Source organism: Bison bison, unplaced genomic scaffold (genome assembly GCF_000754665.1).
Source record: "Bison bison bison isolate TAMUID 2011002044 unplaced genomic scaffold, Bison_UMD1.0 scf7180017864148, whole genome shotgun sequence".
NCBI classification, from domain to species: domain Eukaryota; kingdom Metazoa; phylum Chordata; class Mammalia; order Artiodactyla; family Bovidae; genus Bison; species Bison bison.
Window position 1 is genome coordinate 4,608,183 of NW_011494720.1, and position 24,416 is coordinate 4,632,598.

A 24,416-nucleotide genomic window follows, 5' to 3' on the forward strand; every position below is an offset into this window, starting at 1 on the left:
AAGATTTGGGAGAATGGCATTGAAACATGTGAAACGTCATGTATGAAACAAGATGCCAGTCCAGGTTCAATGCACGATGCTGGATGCTTGGGGCTGGTGCACTGGGACGACCCAGAGGGATGGTGTGGGGAGGGAGGAGGGAGGAGGGTTCAGGATGGGGAACACATGTATACTAATTAAATAATTTTCTATTAAAGGAAAAAATAAATAAATAAATAAATGGAGGGTGGAGGCGAGATCTCATGTCCTGTTAGGACGAGAAGGATCCGAATTAAGAGGCATGACTTAGCAATAAAATAGAGTAAAAGCCGTTAAACTTTGGGTTAAAGTTTAAGCAAGAGAACTGGCCTCTGCTGACTGCCAGGCACCATGGGGCTATCACCATTCAGTCATTCACCCAGCAAGCATTTCTTGGGTGCCTCTGTGCCTGCGTGTGTGCTAAGTCGATTCAGTCATGTCCGACTCTTTGAGACCCCATGAGGTGTATCCCGCCAGGCTCCTCTGTCCATGGGATTCTCCAGACAAGAGTACTGGAGTGGGTTGCCGCGCCCTCCTCCAGGGGATCTTCCTGACGTAGGGATCAAACCCGTGTCTCTTACATCTCCTTCATTGGCAGGCAGGTTCTTTACCACTAATGCCATCTGGGAAGCCCCGTATTTCCAATATTCCACTCAAATTCTCAGTATTTACAGACAACTGTTTTAATATTATTGTGCCCTCCCGGAAAAGTTCTTTTATTATAGTTTTTCGTAAATGAGTCCATACCATGGATGTAATTTCATATCCAGGTTTCAAAATGTAGCATTTTGCTCCTAACATTTCCTCGTCTTATTAAAATTATGAAGGTAGCCTGCTTTTTTAGAGAGCGACGAGATGTACACTGCATGAATATACTGTTTTTTTCTTTTTTTGTATTTTTGTTACTCTCGCTGCTGGTGAACAGCTTGATTCTGGTTTGTCTTCCCATCCTATCTGGGGCCATGTGACACCCTTGATGCTCTCACAGGCCCCCTGGAGTCATGGAAGCCTGCAGATCTGTGTTGAGTGTGTTTTTTAAACTTAAACAGTTTTTTATGAAGTGGAGGTATTTGGGGGTTTTACACATCCAAGCCCAGGCTGCCACTTGGGAGAACACTTTTGTGGAGAAACAGTTCCAAATCGCTTCTCCCTCCCTACCCCTCGTCCCCTCTGTGTTTAGGCCACCAGCCAGACAGACCTGGAGAACTGGGTCACCGCCATCCACTCGGCCTGCGCATCCCTCTTCGCAAAGAAACACGGCAAAGAGGACACTGTCCGGCTGCTGAAGAACCAGACCAGAAACCTCCTCCAGAAGATAGACATGGACAGCAAGATGAAGAAGATGGCAGAGTTGCAGCTGTCCGTGGTGAGCGACCCAAAGAACAGGAAGGCCATAGAGAACCAGGTACAGATGACCTATGAGTGTCTCCTCCCGTTACTCACCTCCCTGGAGGCAAACTCAGCTGTGGGAGCTGGTTCTTACACTTCCGGCGGAAATAGTTTCTGTGGTCTCTTGGTTCAAGTACTTAAGTGGCTGCACTTTTGTCATATGGGAAATACGATCTGCTTCGGTGGCTGTATAGGTATAGTGGAACATTTTATGACCAGATCTTGTTTCCTCGTATTGAGGAGCTCCTGCTTGCCTAGCTGATTCTGTGAATATTGTCACGTTTGGAACAAAATTTGTATAATACTACTGGAAGATTAGACAGGTATGATTCTAATACAGAGGATGGCTTCAAAAACGGTAGTCTGGTTGTTCAATTGCTATGTCGTGTCTGATTCTTTGCAACCTCATGACCTGCAACACATAAGCTTTCTTGTGTTTCGCTATCTCCCGGAGTTTGCTCAAACTCATGTCCATTGAACGTGTTGGTGATGCCATCCAACTATCTCCTCCTCTGTCACCCCCTTTTCCTCCTGCCCTCAATCTTTCCCAGCATCAGGGTCTTTTCCAGTGAGTTGGCTCCTTGCATCAGGGGGCCAAAGTCAGTATCAGTCTTTCCAATGAAGGTTCAGGGTTGATTTCCTTTAGGATTGACTGGTTTGATGTCCTTGCTGTCCAGGGGACTCTCAAGGGTCTTCTCCAGCACCACAGTGCGAGAACACTGGTTCTTTGGTGCTCAGTCTTCAGTGGTTTGGTATAACACAGCTATTCCTGTATCTGTGGCTTTGGGGGAAAAACACTACTTTTTTGGCTTGTTTTTTCTAACAGATGAGGTGCTAAAGAAAATGCTTTCTTTGGCCTGTTTCCACATTCATCTAGTAATTAGGCAGCTACTGTCTATGCTGCTTGCATTTTACAGGACGGGAAGCAGCTTAGTGTCAGTCTTCCTTTGCTCAGACGACCTGAACACTTAGACAAGTGTCAGTGAAATTTCTAGCACCCATCTCTTCAGTCAGGTTCCCTGGGAAACAGACTGAGAGATTTGCATGTGAGGAGTTTTATTAGGAATGCTCTCAGGAGTAAGGGAGTGAAGTGAAGTCGCTCAGTCGTGTCCGACTCTTTGCGACCCTGTGAACTGTAGCCTACCAGGCTTCTCTGTCCATGGGATTCTCCAGGCAAGAATACTGGAGTGGGTTGCCATTTCCTTCTCCAGTGGATCTTCCCGACCCAGGGATCGAACGTGGGTCTCCCACATTGCGGGCAGATGCTTTACCCTCTGAGCTATCAGGGAATTAAGGAGAGCCTCTGGTTCTGAATTGTGCGGAGCTGGTTCCACAGGGGGCTTAGCAGCTGGGATGGCCATTCAGAGTTGCTTGCTTCTAGTGGGGCATGCCATGACAACTGATCAAGGTAGCTGCCGTCAGAGGGGGCTGATTCCCAAAGAGAGACCTATTTGTGAGCCATGAGCAGCTAAGGGGAAGAATGCCTTTGTCTTCAAAGGGGAATCAGGTGGTACACAACAGTAGCCACTACAGTCCCCTTCAAAATCAGTGTCCAGTGATTGGGAACTTGAAGAGGGATAGGCTGAAGATGGGTTGGCGTGTGCCTGAATCTTCGTCCTTTTCACTTTGTAAATTATTATAGAGAGACTAGGTTCTTTTAAAAAAAATTCCATGGCAACACAACAATTTAGATTCCCCATAGAAATAATTTTGTCTGCAGCATTTGACTTAAATCACAAATAGTCTTCTCTTTGTGTCTGAATATTTAACCTTGCTTAGAATTTTTTTTCTGTCTGCATATACATGAAGAACTTAGAATGTGTGGAAAGAAATTCCTAGCTGTAAATAAGAAACTGATGAAAGGCTGGCATTCAAATGATATATTTGTGACACATTAAGAATTTGGAATCTGTCAGTTGGCAATAGTAAAATAACCAAGTGATTCCCATCTCCTGCCCCCTCATCAAGTGTTTCTAAATGACAGTGCAGTTGAATGGATTTTCTGGTGAGACCTGGATCTGTCTTTGCTTCTCTTTTTCTGGTATCTTGTGTTGTCTTTCTCCCTACCCAATCCTTCCCTCTCACTGTTTGTCCATCTGGCCTGGCGTGCTGCGATTCATGGGGTCGCAAAGAGTCGGACACGACTGAGCGACTGATCTGATCTGAACAGATGCCTATAGCTTCAACAAATAAACATAATTTTAAAATACAGATCCCGTTTCTAAGAAATGTATCATTTAGTTAGAAAGCAGGCCTCATAAGCATGAAACTAATGAATATTCTAGAATGATGTAGATTAGGGCATAGTCATCAGATGCTGTGAGGGATCATGGGTTGAGCTTGTGCTGTAATTTTGAGGAGGTGGAGGAAACTTCCTGGAAGAATAGGGCCTTAAAAAATTGGCAAGAGATGTGTAAGTATGAAAGCCAAACCCTATTGGGAAGAGAGTGTAGCACATGGTAGGCAATTTGGTAGTCTAGTTGACCCTTGAGTAACACCAGGGTTATGGGCTCTGACCCTCTGGCAGTCGAAAAGCCACATGTAACTTATAGTTGGCCCTCTGTTTTCAACTAACCACAGTCATATAGTACTGTAGTATTTACTTAAAATCTGTGTGTAAGTGGACCCGTGCAGTTCACATCCTTATTGTTCAAGGGTCACGTGTAGGAGTAACAGAGTGGGGCTTGGGTCTCCTGAGCACACGGGAGCTGAGATGTGGGCTGGGAAGGGATGAAGAGATGGAGGTTTGGTGGGGCAGGGACTGGTGTAGCTTTTTCAGGGTCTGTGAGATAACACTGGGAGGTAAGCCTCTAGACCTAAGGGAGGAACATGCGTTTTTAAATTGTGATGAAAGCATGGTGAATGCATCCTCTTTGGAAGATTAATCTGGCAGTGGCTTGGATAGGGGGCAGAATGACCCTGGTCTGCATGTGCAGCTGTGAAGGTCTGGACCAGAGTAACACGACAGAAGTTTAACAATTTTTATGGAAGATGTTTCTCCCAATGCATCATTTTTGATAATTTTATAGAGTATTAAAGATAGTTTCCTATGCACCTGAATTGAAATGTTCCTCAAACAGACAATTGATTTATAGTGTGGCATGTGGGATCTTAGTTCCCCAGTCAGGGATTGAACCTGTGCCCCCTGCAGTGGAAAGTCTTAACCCCTGGATTGTCAAGGAAGTTCCAAAATATGCTCTTTATTTAAAGAGTGACAGCTCACAAACTACAAACTAGAACATATTGATAGTTTTGCCAAGGAACTGAAAAGGAAGTTGAAGCCGCCAAGGAGAACCGTGGGAGTGGACGGTTTTGGGGGTTTTGACAAGGCCACATCTGCGGGGGACAGACACATCTCTGCCCTTGGCCGCTTCATTCCCAGAGCCTGGCCCGGCTCCTGTCTGGGAAGAGATCTGGCCCGCGGGCAGGCCCTGACCTCTCAGCTTTCTGTCTGGGGCAGGCGGGGATGTGATGCTGTGTCCCAATTCACACGACAAGTGGAAAGGCCTGAGGAGGAGGAGAAAGGTTTTCTTCATGTTTTCTCCACACCATGTCTCCCTCGTGGTCCTGAATTTCCAGGATCCAAAAGCCACGGTAGTCTGTCTGTCATCAGAGATGCCGCTCGTGGGCTCAAGTGCCAGAGTTAGAATCTCATACTGATTGTAGTGGGAGAAGGTGTGGTTTTAACTGGCTCACTAACATTTAAAGCCATACTTTAGTCTCCTGGACACCCAACTTGGAGTTTTCAGGTCCTTATGTGTTGTCAAATGTTTAGGTCAGGGAGAGGAAAGGGAAATTGGGCAACATTGAGCTGGTCCTGGCCCTTTTTTTTTTTTTTTTTGGCCTCTTGTTTTCTTTCTCTGTTTATGGCCACAAGAAGTCCAAGCAAACATTTTTTTTTAATTTGAATTTTCATTAATTTTTAAAATTTTCATTAATTAAAACTAAATTTTCATTAATTTTTTTCATTGTTGGTAAATGCTTCATTTATGATGTCAGAATTGGTGCTGTTTTTTTCTTGGGAGAGGGGAATTACTTTCATATGCCCCCCTACACAGATCCAAGGGTCTCTGGTGGTTGGATGGCCCGGAGAGGAACTCTTTTAAAGAATTAGGGTAATTATAACTTGTGACCAATGTGCATTCTTTGGCAGAATCATTGCATGAGTATTTAAAGCACTGCGCTAATACTACTGATTTTTCATTTTGGTTTTCCCCTCTCCCACCCCCCTCCCCCTTGCTCGCACCCCTTCCCCCACACCCTTCCCTTGATCCCCTCCCCTGCACACAATCACCTTCTCATATTATGCTGCTGAATTTCTGGTAAGAAACAATTGGGTTGATCTTCAGGCATTCCACCTGAAAATATTCTCCGTACCAGAGCCACAGTTTTTAAGGTTGTAATGTATTCATGTTTTCCCAGAGGGCTTTGCAGCAGGTAACGTGAGCTACATTCGCTGTGCCCACTGTTCTTAACTCACTTGCCAGATGGTTGTAAAGAAAGCTATTTTTCTCTATACTTGCAGACACAGAGTATGAAGCATTAAGCGGGGGGGAAGCAGGCACATGCTTAGGATTACTTTTAGGAGATGGCTTTGGACTAGAGAATGTTCTATGACATATAAAGGCAAAGGTATTTACAAATCAAATCAATAAGAACATTATCTCCTAAATATCCCAGAAGTATATAGTTTTCTCTAAAGTGCCTTTTAAAAACATCTTTAAAAGAACAGTGCTTTATCCAATTACCATTGAAAACTCTCAACCTCACTCTATTTTATTTTACATACAAGGAAATAATTTATTTACGCAGCACTTTCCCCCAGAGATCCGAAGAACCCCAGAACTAGTCAACTTGTTGCCTAATGAGAGCTGAACTGAGAGAGTACATTACATCATGCGAGATAAAGTCTCTGGAACAGGTTTTCTTTGAAGAGCTTTGGTTGGAGGAGCTCCTTGTCGATTCCCTTTTCAGATAAAGTCGCTATTGCAGTAATAACAGCCGAGTTTCAAGCCGTCATGTGGGGACATGCTTGGCTTAGAAGAGACCATCATGTGCTCTTGTCCCCAGGCCTTCTGGGGACTGTGGGGCAGGATGACACCACTTGCATTTGGGCATGTCCAATTGGGAGCAGACTGTCCACAGGGCAGTTCCCTTTGAAGTTCTGAGGGAGGCAGAGCTGTAAATTAAGTCCATTAGTACTTGATTTTCCTTTCCATTTATTATTTTAAACAAGTGAACAAAACAAGTGAATAAAACCTCCCCACCCTAAGGCGATCTTGGCCTCTTCCCAGATGGCTCCCTCTCCCCATCCTGACTCTCTCTGGGCCTTTCTCACCTCCTGGGGTCAGTTAGGAGCAGGGAGGTGATGCCCTGAAGGAGCAAACTGTCAGCTGGTGGGATTGGGACTGCACTGGGTTTTGTGAACCATGGGCTCTGTTTTCAATATTTACTTAGTTTTTTTATTTAAAAATATTTATTTATTTATGGCTGGGCTGGGTCTTCACTGCCATGCAGGCTTTGCTCTGGTTGCAGAGCAGGGCCTACTCTAGTTGCGGTGCAAGGCCTTCTCAGTGTGGTGGCTTCTCTCGTTGCAGGAGCACATGGGCTCAGTAGTTGCGGCTCACAGGCTCCAGAGCACAAGCTCAGTAGCTGTGGCACACGGGCTTAGTTGCTTTGCAATGTGTGGTATCTTCCTAGACCAGGGATCGAACCTATGTCTCCTGCATCCGCAGGCAGACTTTTCACCATTAAGCCACTAGGCAAGCCCTTGTGTAAAGTTTTAAAATAAAAAAGAGGATGGATTGAGCTCAGCCCACTGGAAACTGCAGTGAAGGGAACAAAAGGAACAAAACCTTGAGGGAAATATGATCTAGGGCACGTGGGTGGAAGCAGTACGGGGAACAGAGCATTGGAGTATTTGTGAAGGGGGTTTGAGGGAGACAGGGCCAGATTACCAGGGGCTAGGCAGGACAAGGCATCCTGCAGCAGGCCGGAGGGGGTGGCACGTACTGGAGGTGCTGAGGATGGGAAGTTAACATTCAGTTAGTTCAGACTCCGTGCCAGGTGAGCGTGCAAACTGGGAATTTGAAGAAGATGCTGTCTTTGCCCTCAGGGTGCTCCTAGTCAAGCAGGGTGATAGACAGCTAAGCACATAATTTGGACATAATAGAATGAATTGGGAGTAGATGATATTCCAGAGTGTTGTGAAAGACACATGGGGAGTTCAGCCTCATATGTAGTCAGGGAGGACTTCCTGGAGGAGCGATGCTCGAATTGCTTCTCAATGAGGAGTTAATCAGGAGAGGAATAGCAAAGGGAATTCCAGGCCAGGGGTTGGCGTGAGCCAAGGCAGAGTGCTCTGAAATGATGCAGTCATCCTGGCAGTTTGAATTTTCAGCACATGATGGGTAGGTTGTGAGAGGTGAGGTGTAGCAGAACTGTCTTCTCTCTTCTCTCTAAGGCTGCAGGTTTTGCCCTTCCTCAGGTGCTTGGGCCACACAAGGCCAGAGTGGTTTGCATCTAACAAGAGAATCTGACCATTGGATTCCTGGGATTAAAAATCGTGCAGTGGCTCCCTGTTGCTTACAAGATAAAGTCTCTGATGACAGCTCCCCTCCTTGACCTTTAGCTGCAACATCAAGCTTCCTGTGGGTTCCACTTCTTTCTTTGGATTTTCCCTCAGGCAGAGAGGACCCACGTGGACCACATGCCTGCTTGCAGACTGCCCCGTCCCCTCCCCCATCATTGGACTCATCCTTGCCTGTCTGTGATGAAGGGTTTAGCTCTTCCCAGGAGCTGCCCTTGACCGCCCTCCCCACCCCTCCATCAGGGACCTACTATGCTCCGATAATTCTCAGGGTCGCTCTTTATCTCACACACTGTTTTGTAATTATCCCTTTGCGTATAAGGTCATTCCTAGAATGAAATAAGAGCTCCTAAGGGATGAGTAACTGCCCCTCCCCACCATCTGTTTCCCTGGTACTTGGTTCCAGGTAGATCGTGGACACTCCTGTGTTTCCTTCCCTCTTCCCTGGGCTGGTCCCCATCCCAGCCCCTCACCAGCTCCTGCTCCTTTGCTTGGGGCTTCACTCTTTCATTCACCAGTGAGCATCTCCTTTCCTGTTTCACTCTTCATCCTCATGATTTCCAAGGCTACCACTCAGGACTGCTCAGGCCAGGATTCTGTGTGATTCTACAGTCACTCCACATGGTCAGGTTGTCTGTATCACCCATCTGATGGATGAGTGTGTAGACGCTGGGACAGATGCAGGAAACGGTCCAATGTCATCACACAGTGTCAAGTGTCCGAGCAGGAAACGGTCCAATGTCATCACACAGTGTCAAGTGTCCGAGCTTGAACACAAATCCGCACTTCTAATGGGATCCAGCCTCGCAAAAAGATTTGTGAATCAGATTGTGCTTTGCTCACTAAGGAACCAGGTGATGCACAGTTTTGTGTCAAGTAGAAATTAATCTTTAATTTGCTTGTTTTCTTAACTTGAATGTTTGAGCTTGATATGATGGGAAATATATTTATTATGAATGCATTTGGCAAATGAATTTGATGGCATGTGAACATCTCAAAGGGAAAAATAAAACATAACCAATATTCTAAACCAGTAGCTGGTTGCTCTAACTACCAGTTAACTCCAGTGTTTTCTGTGTTACTAGCTGGGTTCTTCTGTGGAGGTCGGTTTTAGTGCTTGGAAAATATTGTATGGGAGGTTTTCAACTTACTCTGCCAAAAAAGGAAAAACTAATTATCTTTTAGGACCAACTTAGAAATGGACAAATGACTGAATACTGTGATCAAATGGCCAAATGGTAGAAAATATTTTTCTAGGAGTGTTGGGTGTGGCAGGAATGTACTTGTCATCTTTTTAATGCATCACTTATTCATCTGTTATTTTTAGCATTAGCCTTCATCTCCTTTCCCTCCCACTTTCTAGAGTGGACCATAGCCTTTCTGAGCTCATTAAATAAATATAGATATATTAGCCATAAAGAGGAAATTTTTGCATTGTGTTTGTATCAGTGCTAAATAATGGGAGTTTTCCTCAATTTTTTTTATTAATAATTTTTCTTTTACAAATGAAAGCTAAAACTTCCTTTGCATTCATATTAATTTTGTGTTTTGTGCTAAGAAATGAAAGCTCAAGCTACATAGCAGTTGAGTTTTAATTTTCATGTCCAGATGAAATAAAAAAATGTCTAGGCACAATTCTCAGTAGAATGTAGAAAGAAGGGGGGAAACTGTCTTGGTTTAAGGGAACTGATTTGGGGCATTTTCATTTTTGATCATATTAGGAAAATATCTCTAGAAATTCCCTGATAAATGTGAGATTGGATGATGTTACTGTTTTCATAATGATGAAGACGTTTTCTGAGGTAGCATGTATGACAGATACAAAACTGTCTTCTGTTTCTCTCTTTCGTTTAAAAAGAGTGTATCTTTATCTCATCGTTTGAGGGATAAAGGGATAAAAAACATGTTTTCCTTTTAGTTAATGTTACGTTGAATTTGGGCCAAACTTGAATATCAAGGCTGATAGGAAATTGAGAGGCAAGATGTTCACCCAAATGAGAGAGCAGATAGTCTTACAGCTTCTCTATAGAACACCTGGGGATTTGTGGGGAGAAATATGGTTGATGATTAGATGAAAATTTAAATGAAAGTTGCAAAGTAATTACTAGACAGTGTACAACACCAGCCTTATGAGCAAGAAGAGCTGGGCTCGGGGGCTGTGTTCCAAGTGCTCTGTGGAAGCCTGTTCCCACGTGTTGTTCCCATTAGGATCAGCTTTGGGCCTTGGCCAGCCTGGAAGGGCAGCATATTGTGTGACCCTGGTCAAGTCACCTCCTTCCTGAGCCTCAGTGTCCTCTGCTGAGGAATGACGGCCTGGCAGCCCTCACTGCCTGTGTCCACTGGCATTCCCGGTATTACAAGATCTGTATTGAGCTCGTGGGTCTGGTGTTTGTACTTCTCTCTTCTTTCCAATTAACCCAAGCACCTGAATCCATGTCCTTACCAGACTTTTACCTGCATATTCTCCCATGTCCTTCTCTACAACTGTGGTGAGTCTATGGAAAGAAAAATCATTGTTACTTATCCAACCTCAGATCCTCATTTAACTTCTCTGACTGATTCTGTCCATAAAGAACCATGACCTTTAAAACAAGATAAATATTGTCCTTACACATGCACTAGATGTGTGACTAATGATGGCTAACTCTGCCACAGAGCACTTTGGGAATGAAGGTGGTATTAGTCAGGGTTCCCCAGAGAAACAGGACCAATACGATGTGTAAAAAATATATTCATAAAGAGAGTCATTATAAGGAATTGGCTCGTGTGAGTATGGAGATGGGCAGGTCCCAAGATCTGCAGTGAGTCAGCCCGCTACAGACCTAGGAGAGTGGACAGTGTGGTTTGCATCTGAAGCCTGGCAGGCCTGAGACCCAGGATGAGCCAATATTTCAGTTCTAGTCATCAAAAGCCAGGAAAAAAGCTGACACCCCAGTTTGGAGGCCCATCACGGAGGAGGAATTCTCCCTTGCTTGGGGAGGGTCAGACCTTTTGTTCTAGCCAGGCCTTCAACTGATTGGATGAGGCCCACCCACATGAGGGAGGGCAGTCTGCTTTACTCAGTCTATCCACTTAAGTGTTAAACTCATCCCTAAACTCTCTCATAGAAACACCCAGATTAGTGCTTGACCACACATCTGGGCACCTTGTGGCCCAGTCAAGTGGATGCATAGAATTAACCATTACAAAGGATGACAGCAGGAAACATCATTGAAATGGAAGTAAAGTCCCTTCTCAATTGCATTTTCTACTAAGTTCAGATTAAAAATGCTCTCCATAATGTGCAGCATTGATTGAGATACTAGGTCTCTTGAAACATAGTCACATATATTAACAAAATTCTTGATCTTTGTAGGATCTGCTTTGGGCTATTGGAGTCTCCCAGCCCCTTCTTTCTTTCAACAAGCCTAAGCATCAGAATCCATATTCCTCCTATGAACTTACCTGCATTTTGTCCCAGGGTTTTGAGCAGAGAGATCTGGGTGTGCTAAAGATTACAAAATGTTTCTGACGGAATTTGGAGGTTCCCTGTGTATTGTTTAGGATGGAGCTGTCTTTTCTTTCCAGTAATGCTTTGATGTATAGTCATTTAAATACATTCAGTGATGCCTTTTAAAAAAAGCTTTGTAAACTGCAGAAGTCAGTGATAATATGAGATTGTCACCTTCCCTGATCTAAAGTGTTTGGCCTGGACCTGGGTTTTATTTTATTTGCTATTTTGTCTTTTTGTTCCTCTGTGGATGTTGTGGGCTTCTGTATTGTCTGGTACCCAATAACTCACTGGTTTCTTTGACTTTCATACCTCCGCTCTCTCCAGAACGCCTAAAAAGTATCTCATTAGCTGTTTCACATGGAGTTATAAATGAGAGATAGGCTTGAATACATTACCCAACCGAGAAATATCTGCATGTTATTAAAAGACAAAAGAATGCGCCTACAAGTGTGGATTTTCAGGTATTAGCTTGTAAAGATATTTGTGAGACAGAACTGGGAGTATAGTTTTTTCTGGGTATTATAGTTTCCAGTCGATGTAGTTTGTGGTTACATAATACCCATCCATTACTGCTGGAATCTAGAATTCTCTAATATAAGACTACAGAGAGATTTGCTGTTCAATTTGATCTGCCATGTTAATCTGAAACAGTGGTCCTCACTCAGGCTGGGCACCAGAATTGCTACAGATGCTTTTAAATTAAATGTCTGCTTTCCTGGGCCTCATACCTAATGAGTAGGCTCATCAGGTAAAAACCTGGGGATTTTCGTTTTTAAAAGCCATCAGGTCATACTGGTATTGATTCAAGGCTGACGTCAGTGGGCTATTACATCACTAGCAAGGTCATACAGTGTCTTCAGTGAAGTTAGATTCGAGATTGAGGTTTTTCAGTGCACTCTGGGAGATTTTGTTGTTTTGCTGACAAACTATGATAAATCAACAAATTACTTGTTTAGATCTTGTAGCCATCATATTTCTTTCATGTAGAAAGGTGTGCAGTGATCTTCCTAAGAAATAGATACAGAGAACATAGAGGGACTCTAAAGAGCACCCAGAATTTGTTCTGCCTTTCTCTGGAGAGAGATGAGGGAAACAGAGTGTTCATTGTCAGAGATCCTTCAAAATATCATTTATCCAGGATCAGGGATTGACCTGGAAAGTGTACTGTGAAAGGTTAGGATCTATTTGGGTGCAAAGCTCGGCAAAACAGGAGATGCAGTTGCTGCAAATGAAATGACACAGTTCTCATGGGAAATCGTTGTTAAGTCTTCACTACAGACCTTCCCTTGAATTTCGAGATTCCTCTGAACACTCTGTGAAGCCCAACTTCTTGTTCTGTTCTGAATCTCTGTGTTGGCAACTTCCTAGAGCCTTTCTTTGCCTATTCGTTTATGTCTAAATGAAGATAATGCTTACATATAATATACTTTGACATCCTTGGAAGAAAGGAGAGTGGCCCCCAGAGTTTTTATTTCTTTACCAATTTATGAATTCACTTTTGAAGAATACATAGAAAGTTTTATATTGTAAATAATTATATATGTCTTAAATTAAAAAAAAAATTTTTTTTTGGCTGTGCTGAGTCGTCACTGACGCACAGGCCTTTTTTTTTTCCTCTCTCGTTGTGGAGAGTGAGGGCACGTCTGTAGTTGGGATACATGAGCTTCTGATTGTGGTGACTTCTCTTGTTTCAGGGCACAGATTCCAGGGTGCGTGGGCTTTAGTAATTATTCCCAGGCTCAATAGCTGTGGCATATGGGTTTTTGTTGCTCCGAGGCATATGGGGTCTTTCCAGATTAGGGATTGAACCTGTGTCTCCTGAACTGTCAGGCAACTTCTTTACCACTGAGCCACCAGGGAAGCCCTGTGTTAGTCACTCAGTCGTGTCCGACTCTTTGCGATCCCATGGACTGTAGCCCGCCAGGCTTCTCTGTCCATGGAGATTTTCCAGGCAAGAATACTAGAGTGGGTTGCCATTTCCTCCTCCAGGGAAGCCCTATAAGTGTCTTAATAAAGCTGTATAGACGGTGATTCTTCCCCAGAATACTTAAAGTAGGAGTAAAAGCTCTGTTTGTCCTTATGCCTGAAGTTCATCTGTTTTTTCTTGTTTCGTGAGTCATTCTGAGAATGTACAGAAATGTGCAGACACTGCCTCCATTCATCCCGCATCTGTTTGTGTGCAATTCGGTTATTCTGGTTTAAGATCAGAGGCTGTGAATGTAAATGTAACAAAGTGAAGTAACTGACTTAGAGTTGGGCATCCTGCCTTAAGCCAGCATGGTTTTCAGTGCTGGAGTTCTCAGCCCCGGCACTGTATCGGGACCACTGGTTTGGTTTTGTCTTTGGCCATCCTGATGAAGTACAGTGCTATCTAACCCCATTGGTTTTGGCGGGAGGGCTTGAGATGGGGCAAGGAGGGAAGGCTCATTTGAGCCATGCAACACCAGCTAAAATGATTTTTTTCCTTAAAGTTGCTGAAAGGGGTCACATTTTCAATTTGACCTGTGAAAACGCTTCATTTTTATTTAAATTAATCCTATTCTTGATTAAACAGATCCAGCAATGGGAGCAGAACCTGGAGAAGTTTCACATGGATCTGTTCAGGATGCGCTGCTATCTGGCCAGCCTGCAGGGCGGGGAGTTGCCGAACCCCAAGAGCCTCCTTGCTGCCGCCAGCCGCCCCTCCAAGCTGGCCCTGGGCCGGCTGGGCATCTTGTCAGTTTCCTCTTTCCATGCTCTGGTAAGTTTCCAAGGAAGGCGGTTCGGCGGCATGCAGGGAGCGCTGCGGAAGCTCACCTTTGTCCAGCTGGTTGACACTGGGCTCTGCTGTGACTTAACCCAGTAACTGACCAGGGCCACCCAGGGACCCGGTGCTGGGGGAGAGAGGGTTGGCTTCCTGCTGTAGAGTGTCAGCTTCTCTGCTGCTCGTTCGTGGAATCCAGCTTCCCAGGTGGTGCAATGGGAAGAATCTGCCTGTAAAACAGGAGACACAGGAGATGCAGGTTCAATCCCTGGGTCGGGAAGATCCCCTGGAGAAGGAAATGGCAACCCACTCCAGTATTCTTGCCTGGGAAATCCCGTGAATGGAGGAGCCAGGGGGTCCTGGGGGTCACAAAGAGTCGGACACAACTGAGCATGCAAGCAAGTACCCAGCTACTAAATATTCCCGTCTGCATCTGCCCTTCTGTCTGTCCCACCTCGTACAGTCAAAAGGGTGGAATCCCTGAGGAACAGCGACAGTGGTGTGAAGAATTGAAGGGCTGATTGAAGGTGCTTTGATCTGTTCTGCCGAGAGTTCCCCTGGGTTTTGTGAGATCGTTTCTGCGTGGGTGGCTTCTGTGGATAGCATTGGCTCAGTCTGGAGTCTGAAGGTGATTCTGCCAACCCTACTGCCCACCCTGGAGAGATGTGACTGTGGTAGCTAGACTTACGTTATCTCGATAAGAGATCTCTGGTGAATGTGCCTCTGCTATGTCAGACTTGGAATAACTCTGGGGACTGGTCAGAACACCTGGCGGCTCAGATGGTAGAAAACCTGCCTGCAGTGAGGGAGGCCTGGGTTCGATCTCTGGGTCGGGAAGATCCCCTGGAGGAGGAAATGGCAACCCACTCCAGTATTCTTGCCTGGACAATTCCATGGCCAGAGGAACCTAGAGGGCTACAGTCCATGGGGTTGCAAAGAGCAGCTGATCAACTAACATTTATAGCAAGCAGGGCTTATTCATGTTAGGACATAATGCACTTTATGATGTTTCTAAACTGTGTTTTAAATCAGGTGTGTTCTAGAGATGACTCTGCCCTTCGGAAAAGAACTCTCTCGCTGACTCAGCGGGGAAGACACAAGAAGGGGTTGTTTTCTTCATTAAAAGGCCTGGACACACTTGCAAGAAAAGGGAAGGAGAAAAGACCGTCTATAACTCAGGTGAGTTGCTCAGCATGGGAGGGACAATAGACCAAGTGGGAAATCCCTGATATGCTGTGAATCATAAATGTTCACCAGCCTTCACAATGAGATCAAAGTTGCTTCAAAGGGATGCAGTCTCAGCATTAACTGTTTTTCCCCAAAAGAAAACACTCAAGTTGCTCACTCTCTTTTTTGGCACTCCCAAAGAGGTATTCACACCCTACATCTGCAGTGCGTGGGAACGAAAAGGTAAGGCTCATCAGAAAAGCATCTGCACTTGTCATTGCCCTTAAGTAATTGTCATAGATTTTCTGTTATAATCAACATGTACAATTAATAATAGAATAACAGCAACTGAACTCTGTTGATAGTGCCGGACGCTTTGCTGACGTCATCTGTATGACACGAAGTAGGCGTTGTGTCATCACTTATCACAGATGAGAAGGCAGAGACAGGGAGAGGTGAGGTCACTTCCTTTCCTTGTTCCTGAGGCAGCTGAGAGTCAAGGCTGGGGCTTGGTCTACCTAGATCCTCCAGCACTGGATCACTGTTGCTGCCTATTATCCTAGAAAGAGGATGAGCGGCTATTTAAACATGCCAAGTAAAAATAGCCCGAGCACATATTGTTGAAAGGTGGCCCATGGATAGTGAATTGTTTTGGGAATGTTTTGATTACTCATGTCTGAAATATTTCCTAATGCTGCTAATACAGTATGTGATAATGATTTTTACGTTGCTGAGCGGTATGTTTTAGGATTATTATTTTTTGTAAGACTCTTGGAAAGATAAATTATCACAAAATGAGCTGTTCGTTTAAAGTGAATGGGGAAAATGTGATGAAGTCCAAGGAAGTTCTTGTTTTTATTTCTGACAGCTGTTATTCTGAATATGCTGGCAGAGAGAGTCATGTTTTATGAACTTTATTCTCTAATTTTATATAGATATACACATTTAACTTGTGAAACAGTTTCATGAAACAGGTGAATACCAGGGAGAGAATCAACTTCTATGACTTATCTATAACCCTAAAGCAATAAAGGTGGAAGTGGTAGGGAGTGGATTGGTTGATTGAAAGCAAAAATACATGCAGTCCTTTACTTGGCCACTATTTTTGTATGCTCACAATCAGAAAGGATATCATGTTTAAAAATTGTGATTCTATTTGTACTTCAATTGTGAAATTAATCATTTGTTGGTTATAAATGAAAACATTTCTTCATTATAGATTATGGTTAAAATCACTGCAGATAGTGATTGCATCCATGAAGTTAAAAGACGCTCACTCCTTGGAAGGAAAGTTATGACCAACCTAGATAGCATATTCAAAAGCAGAGACATTACTTTGCCAGCAAAGGTCCATCTAGTCAAGGCTATGGTTTTTCCAGTGGTCATGTATGGATGTGAGAGTTGGACTGTGAAGAAAGCTGAGCATGGAAGAATTGATGCTTTTGAACTGTGGTGTTGGAGAAGACTCTTGAGAGTCCCTTGGACTGCAAGGAGATCCAACCAGTCCATTCTAAAGGAGATCAGTTCTGGCTGTTCTTTGGAAGGACTGATGCTGAAGCTGAAACTCCAATACTTCGGCCACCTCATGTGACGAGTTGATTCATTGGAAAAGACACTGATGCTGGGAGGGATTGGGAGCAGGATGAAAAGGGGACGACAGAGGATGAGATGGCTGGATGGCATCACTGACTTAATGGACATGAGTTTGGGCGAACTCCGGGAGTTGGTGATGGACAGGGAGGCCTGGCGTGCTGCAGTTCATGGGGTCGCAAGGAGTCAGACACGACTGAGCAACTGAACTGATACACCATTAGCTAATGCTCGGCTCATCTTTTTGAATTCAAGTTCTGTGAAGTTTAAATAATGTCTTTGAGACAAATTCTCATTTTAATCAAGATAGCAAATTCTATATAATTAAATGACAACAATAAGTATATTGGTAATTTTCTTATAAAATGTTGACATTTAGCTAATTTGATATAAGCCTAATATAGTCTTTACCCCATCATATATGGTAAATGTCCTTAATGTAAAATTTTATGAAGCAAAAGCATTTGCTTGAACATTTTTGTTTTAAAAAGATGTGAAGCTAATTGTAGTGTTGGTATTTATATAACTCCAGGATGTCTGGCTGTAGGGGAGCGATCACACCATCGTGGTTGTTTGGGTCAGTAAGACTTTTTTGTACAGTTTTTCTGTGTAATTCTTGCCACCTCTGCTTAATATCTGTTTCTGTTAGGTCCATACCATTTCTGACCTTTATTGTGCCCGTCTTTGCATGAAATGTTCCCTTGGCATTTATAATTTCCTTGAAGAAATATCTACTCTTTCCCATTCTATTGTTTTCCTCTATTTCTTTGCATTGTTCACTTAAGGCTTTAAAAAAATTTTTTTTGTAATTGGAGGATAATTACAATATTGTGATGGTTTTTGCCATACGTTGACATGAATCAGCCATAGGTGCAAATGTGTCCCCTGCCTTGAATCTCTTCGCACCTCCCTCCCCACCTCATCCCTCTGAGTTGTCCCAGAGCACAGGCTTTGAGTGCCCTGCTTCATGCACTGAGCTTGCACTGGTCATCTATTTTATATATGGTAATATACATGTTTCAGTGCTAGTCTCTCAAATCTTTCTTATTTCTCCTTGCTGTTCTTTGGAACTCTGCATTCAGAAGGGTATATATTTCCTTTTCTCCTTTGCTTTTCACTTCTCTTCTTTTCAAAGCTATTTGTAAGGCCTCCTCAGACAATCATTTTACCATTTTGCATTTCTTCTTCTTGGGGATGGTTTTGATCACTGCCTCCTGTGCAGTATTAGGAAATGTACAATGTAAAGTCAGTGGGCCTTAGGAAGCATTACTACAAACAAAGCTAGTGGAGGCGATGGAATTACAGCTGAGTTATTTCAAATCCTAAAAGATGATGCTGTTAAAGAGTTGCGCTCAATATGCCAGCAAATTTGGAAATTCAGCAATGGCCACAAGACTGGAAAAGAACAGTTTTCATTCCAATTCCAAAGAAGGACAATGCCAAAGAATATTCAAACTACCACACAATTGCATTATTTCACATGCTAGAAAGGTCATGCTTAAAATTCTCCAAGCCAGGCTTCAACGGTACATGAACCGAGAACTTCCGTACATAAAAACTGGATTTAGAAAAGGCAGAGGAACCGGAGATCAAATTGCCAACATCTGTGGGATCATAGGAAAAGCAAGGGGAATTTCAGGAGAACATCTGCTTCATTGACTGCCCGAAGAGCCTTTGACTATGTGGATCACAACAGACTCTGGAAAACTCTTTAAAGAGATGGGAATACCAGAGCACCTTACCTGCCTCTTGAGAAACCTGTATGCATGACAAGAAGCAACAGTTAGAATGGACATGGAACAATGAACTGGTTCCAAATTGGGAAAGGGGTACGTCAAGACTGTATATTGTCACCCTGCTTATTTAACTTAAATGCAGAGTACATCATGCGAAATGCAAAACTGGAGGAAGCACAAGCTGGAAACAAGATTGCCGGGAGAAATATCAATAACCTGAGACATGCCCGTGATACCATCCTTATGGCAGAAAGTGAAGAGGAACTAAAGAGCCTCTTGATGAAGGTGAAAGAGAAGAGTGAAAAAACTGGCTTAAAACTCAACATTCACATACTTAAATCATGGCAACCGGCCCCATCACTGCATGGCAAATAGATGAGGAAACAGTGGAAACAATGACAGACTTTATTTTCTTGGGCTCCAAAATCACTGCAGATGGTGACTGCAGCCATGAAATTAAAAGACACTTGCTCCTTGGAAGAAAAGCTCTGACAAAGGTACACAACATACTATAAAGCTGACAAAGGTCAGTATAGTCAAAGCTATGGTTTTTCTAGTAGTCATATATGGATGTGAGAGTTGGACAATAAAGAAGGCTGAGCGCTTCTTTCAGAAGAATTGATGCTTTTGAACTGTGGTTTTGGAGAAGACTCTTGAGAGTCCCTTTGGACTGCAAGGAGATCAAACCAGTCAATCCTAAAGGAAACCAACCCTGAACATTCATTGGGAGTACTGATGCTGTAGCTGAAGTTTCAATACTTGGCTGCTTGATGCAAAGAGCTGATTCATTGGAAAAGACCCTGATGCTGGGAAAGATTGAGGGCAGTAGGAGAAAGAGGGTGGCAAAGGATGAGATGGTTGGATGACATCACTGACTCAATGGACATGAGTTTGAGCAAATGCTGGCAGATAGTGATGGACAAGGAAGCCTGGCATGCTGCAGTTTATTGCAAAGAGTTGGGCATGAACTGAGCGACTGAACAACGAATTTACATAACTGAATGCAGTTGATATTGTGTGTGCTAATTTGCTTCAGTTGTGTCCTACTCTTTGCAACCCTATGGACTGTAGCCTGCTAGGCTCCTCTGTCTATGGGATTCTCCAGGGAAGAATACTGGAGTGGGTTGCCATGCCCTTCTCCAGGGAATCTTTCTGACCCAGGGATCGAACTGAGCCTTGTGTGTCTCCTGCCTTGGCAGGCAGGTTCTTTACCACTAGTACTGCCTGGGCTGAGAGCTGATGTACTTGGTATAAATGTTTAAATGGCCTATTCTTTAATGTTTAGTATTCCACTATAAAATCTAGAAGATAAAAATTGGAAAAAGAAATTATTCCTAGTTCCTCTACCCAGACACAACCATGTTTAATATTTAGCTCTATTTCTTCCTAATATTTTTTCTATGCACATTTAAAAAATAGTTATAAACTTGATTTTGGTGGCTTTGCCAACTCTGATTTCTGCATCTTCAGAAATGTGTAAGTAAAGTAAAGTAAAAAGTTGCTCAGTCGTATCCGACTTTTTGTGACCCCTTGGACTATAGCCTACCAGGCTCCTCCATCCATGGGATTCTCCAGGCAAGGATACTGGAGTGGGTTGCCATTTCCTTCTCCAGGGGAGAAGTTATTGCTGCTGCTAAGTCACTTCGGTAGTGTCCGACTCTATGCGACCCCATAGACAGCAGCCCACCAGGCTCCCCCATCCCTGGGATTCTCCAGGCGAGAACACTGTAGTGGGTTGCCATTTCCTTCTCCAATGCATGAAAGTGAAAGTGAAGTTGCTCAGTCATGTCCGACTCTTAGCGACCCCATGGACTGCAGCCTACTAGGCTCCTCCATCCATGGGATTTTCCAGGCACGAGTACTGGAGTGGGGTGCCATTGCCTTCTCCAACATCAAGAAGATCTAGGATGACCTGAACAATATGTGTCATAGAAAAGTAATATATATAACCATATGGGAAGGAAAAAAAAGCAAGTTTAATCTAAGTTAAAACTTTAGATGTAGTAGAGTCGTAAATAATACACATTGTGATAGGAAGATCTTATCAAATGTTATAGAACTTAAATTTTTAAATACTGAGAAAGTAACTGCCAAACCAATATTGCAGAGCCACTTCATTAGTCTTTTTTTCTCCTGCTGTCTATCAGATATTCGATTCCAGTGGCAGCCATGGATTTTCCGGAACTCAGCTACCTCAAAGCTCCAATAACTCCAGTGAGGTAAGCGAGGTTGCAGACAGCAGCCGTCTTATTTTCCTTGGATGACAGAAATGCTAAGTTAAATGGGGCATGCTTAATCTTTATCTGAACCTGTTGAAAATAATCTTTACCTGAACCTGTTGAAAATAAATTTGGAACTCAAATGGTGCCGAGTAGGTAAAAGGTGTTTTCAGAATGCCAGTTATTTTTGAAGGTGTCTTAAACTAATGATAACTCCATCTTCAAAGTGGTATCAGTCAGGTCAGTTGCTCAGTCGTGTCAACTCTTGCAGCCCCATGGACTGCAACACGCCAGGCTTCCCTGTCCGTCACCATCTCCCGGAGCTTACTCAAACTCACGTCCATTGATTGAGTCGGTGATGCCATCCAACCATCTCATCCTTTGTCACCCCCTTATCCTCCCACCTTCAATCTTTCCCAGCATCAGGGTCTTTTCACATGAGTCAGTTCTTTGCATCAAATGGCCAAAGTATTGGTGTTTCAGCTTCAGCATCAGTCCTTCCCATGAATATAGCTAGATTGAAGTGGTATATAGCTAGACTGAAGTCAAAATCGCGACTTTTATTTATCCCTGTTCCTCGGGTAGTACTTACTGTCATCAGAGTTTAGTGGATCCAAATTTGCGTTTTCCTCTCAGAGTGTCAGGGGTCTTCACACACACAGTGCTTCACGCTGTGAATCAGCAGCCTTTGGTGCCTTCAGTAGAGCTGAGCACAGGGGCTCCGTCTAGTCCCCAGGACAGTTTCTGACTAAGCAAAGCCCAGAACCATTGCTGGATGGAATTCTGAGGTGGGTGAAGGTGGTCTGGGTGAGCTCACGCCTCTTCTTTGTGTCTTTTTCAAATCCACACTTCCAATTAAAGCTGTCTTCTGTGTTACTATTTCTCTTATCTCCTTCCTCACTAAATCATTGTATCTTGGGGTTTTATGTCCAATAACCCTCTAAACTATTTGTTGAGGCTCCAACCTGATTTTAAGGGCTTAGACACAATTTAATGTGTTTTTACAGAAGTAGGCAATATTACATAACAAATTAATTGGGGTAATTCAGTGAATTGGCGATAGTTTGAAAGACCTGAGGAATGGCGGAGTGTTTAAGACCCTGTGATGGGTCTAGAGGGAGGTAAATGAGGAAATTTCTGGTGATCTTAAAATATACTCCATAGACAGCCACCTCTTCCACCTCCATGGGAAGTGGACCCAACTGTGGGTAGTGAGCAGGGGCTCAGTTCCATGGTTATTGTTGAACCACCCCTCATAGTTAAGCCCTGCCCACGGTGTCCTGAGATGGGGTAGAGAACCTCTGCTCAAAACCCTGCCCTCACCTCCCATACTCACAGCACAGGGGCTGCCAGAGGGCAGGTCAAGTGAGCTAGGGTGGCTATTCCAGGAGGCCAGGTCATGGGCACTGCTCCTGGCTGGTCTCCTTTTGCTGCATGTGTGCTAAGTGGCTTCAGTCATGTCTGACTTTTTGTGACCCTATGGACTGTAGCCCGCCAGGATCCTCTGTCCATGGGATTCTCCAGGCAAGAATACTGGAGTGGGTTGCCATGCCCTCTTCCGGGGGATCTTCCTGACCCACGGATCAAACCCGCAATCTCATGTCTTCTGCGTTGGCAGATGGGTTCTTTTCCACTAGCGCCACCTGATTTGACTAAGTGGAACTCTGAGGAAGCCACATCCAAACCTTCCTCTTTATAGATCATACCATCAAAATGGTAGACTTTTCATAATAAATGATTTCCATTCTCTGCCCTGTTATTTCTATATGCACTCAGAGCTTTTTTCAAAATCCAGATCAAATTACACAGTCTACGAGACATTTTACTTGATTAAAAAAATTGTTTGTGAGAAGTTGGACCCGACTTAGCGACTGAACAGCAACAGCAGCAAATTATATCATTATTATTTGTTTGCTTCTTATTCTCTTTTACTGTTAGTCATCCCACCAAATACACATGTCATATCTCCCAGGCAAGTTTATAACTAGGACCTTTGATTATGTGTTGGGCTTCCCTGGTGGCTCAGCTGGTAAAGAATCCCCCTGTAACGCAGGAGACCTAGGTTCAATCCCTGGGTTGAGAAGGTCCGCTGGAGAAGGAAAAGGCTACCCACTCCAGTATTCTTGGGCTGCCCTGGTGGCTCAGCTGGTAAAGAATCTACCTGCAATGTGGGAGACCTGGGTTTGATCCCTGAGTCGGGAAGATCCCCTGGAGAAGGGAAAGGCTACCCACTCCAGTATTCCGGCCTGGAGAATTGGAAAGAGTGAGACACAACTGAGCTGCTTTCACTTTCACTTTTGATAATGTGTATATTCTTAACCCATGACTCACTGCTAAGGATATAGTATTGCTTAGTAAATTTGCTTATTACTTGTCTGTATCAGATGTAGCCCTTTAATGGTTGAGAAGAACTGTTTGATCTGCAATAAAAGCCACATGGTTTTAAGGTTATATCTCTTCCAGCATTGTGATAATTTAAATTTCCTACTTTGAGAGTTTAGAAATTGTATCATCAAAACACTTTCTATTAACAGAACTTACGTTGAACACTGAAAATAAATTTTGGTAGTCATTAATGATTAGAATTAAGCTTAGTCTTATTTAAATTGGGTTCAAGTGACCAAATCATCTTCTTGTGATTTAATTAACAAGCCCCATTGGTGCTCTAACCAGTGAGAGGAAAGTATTATTGCATTTGCTATTATTTTTTTTTAAAGCATGTATATTTAAACATTTATCCCTATTTGTTTTAACTAAACATTGCTTCTGGATAGCAACAGTGAAGAAATTCCTTTGACATAGAGGGCTATTTTAATGGCGTGTCAATTATTTCTGTCCTGTAGTACTCAGATAACTAGGTTTAAATTGAGTAGCAGACAGAATGAAGGGTATTTGATTTTTTTTTAATATCTCTGGGACTTAAGATTCTGCCTGTAGCTGGTTGAATAATTAATATTTCATTCCACTAGTTTTTTTTTCCTGCTAACCATTCTTGGAGAATATTTATAACTTGCACAAACCATCTATTTGTGAATAGTGTGTTATGTCCACCAGCGTAACACAGAAAGGCAGTCATTCCTGAGTGCTGGGAGGGAGGAGGGTCACGGGTATTTAAAAATATTCCATTCTAATCGGTGCATCGTGTAACAGTCCAACTGTGAGTCACCCTAATTTGAAATCTGTTAATGTTGGAATCCAGCCAGTCTTATTTGAGCGGTTTTTTTAAAGGACACTTTGGCCCGCCAAAAAAAGTGAAAGCTTTTCATAGGGTACTTCTTGGTGAGTAATAATACGTCTCAGTCAGAGTTTGAAGGGATGTGTTTGTTATGGAGATAGTGACAACAAATCCCCCGCTGAGGCTCTGGAAGGGAGCTACCCCAGAAGCATCATTGCAGATACCCTGGCGCCCTGGGCCTTGGCTCTCACTCCTGGAAAATTGGCCTGGGGTGTCCCAACTTTCTGTGGCAGTGAG

At 43.5% G+C, this 24,416-nt stretch overlaps 1 protein-coding gene across 1 annotated transcript in view; it reads left to right on the plus strand.

Moving 5' to 3' along the window:
- Positions 1–24,416, plus strand: part of TIAM2 (T-cell lymphoma invasion and metastasis 2) — a 233,049-nt gene that overhangs the window by 131,570 nt on the left and 77,063 nt on the right. Inside the window, 4 exon segments of the mRNA XM_010840909.1 lie at positions 1,199–1,423; positions 14,044–14,229; positions 15,265–15,411; positions 20,873–20,944. Coding sequence (XP_010839211.1) covers positions 1,199–1,423; positions 14,044–14,229; positions 15,265–15,411; positions 20,873–20,944 — 630 coding nt within the window.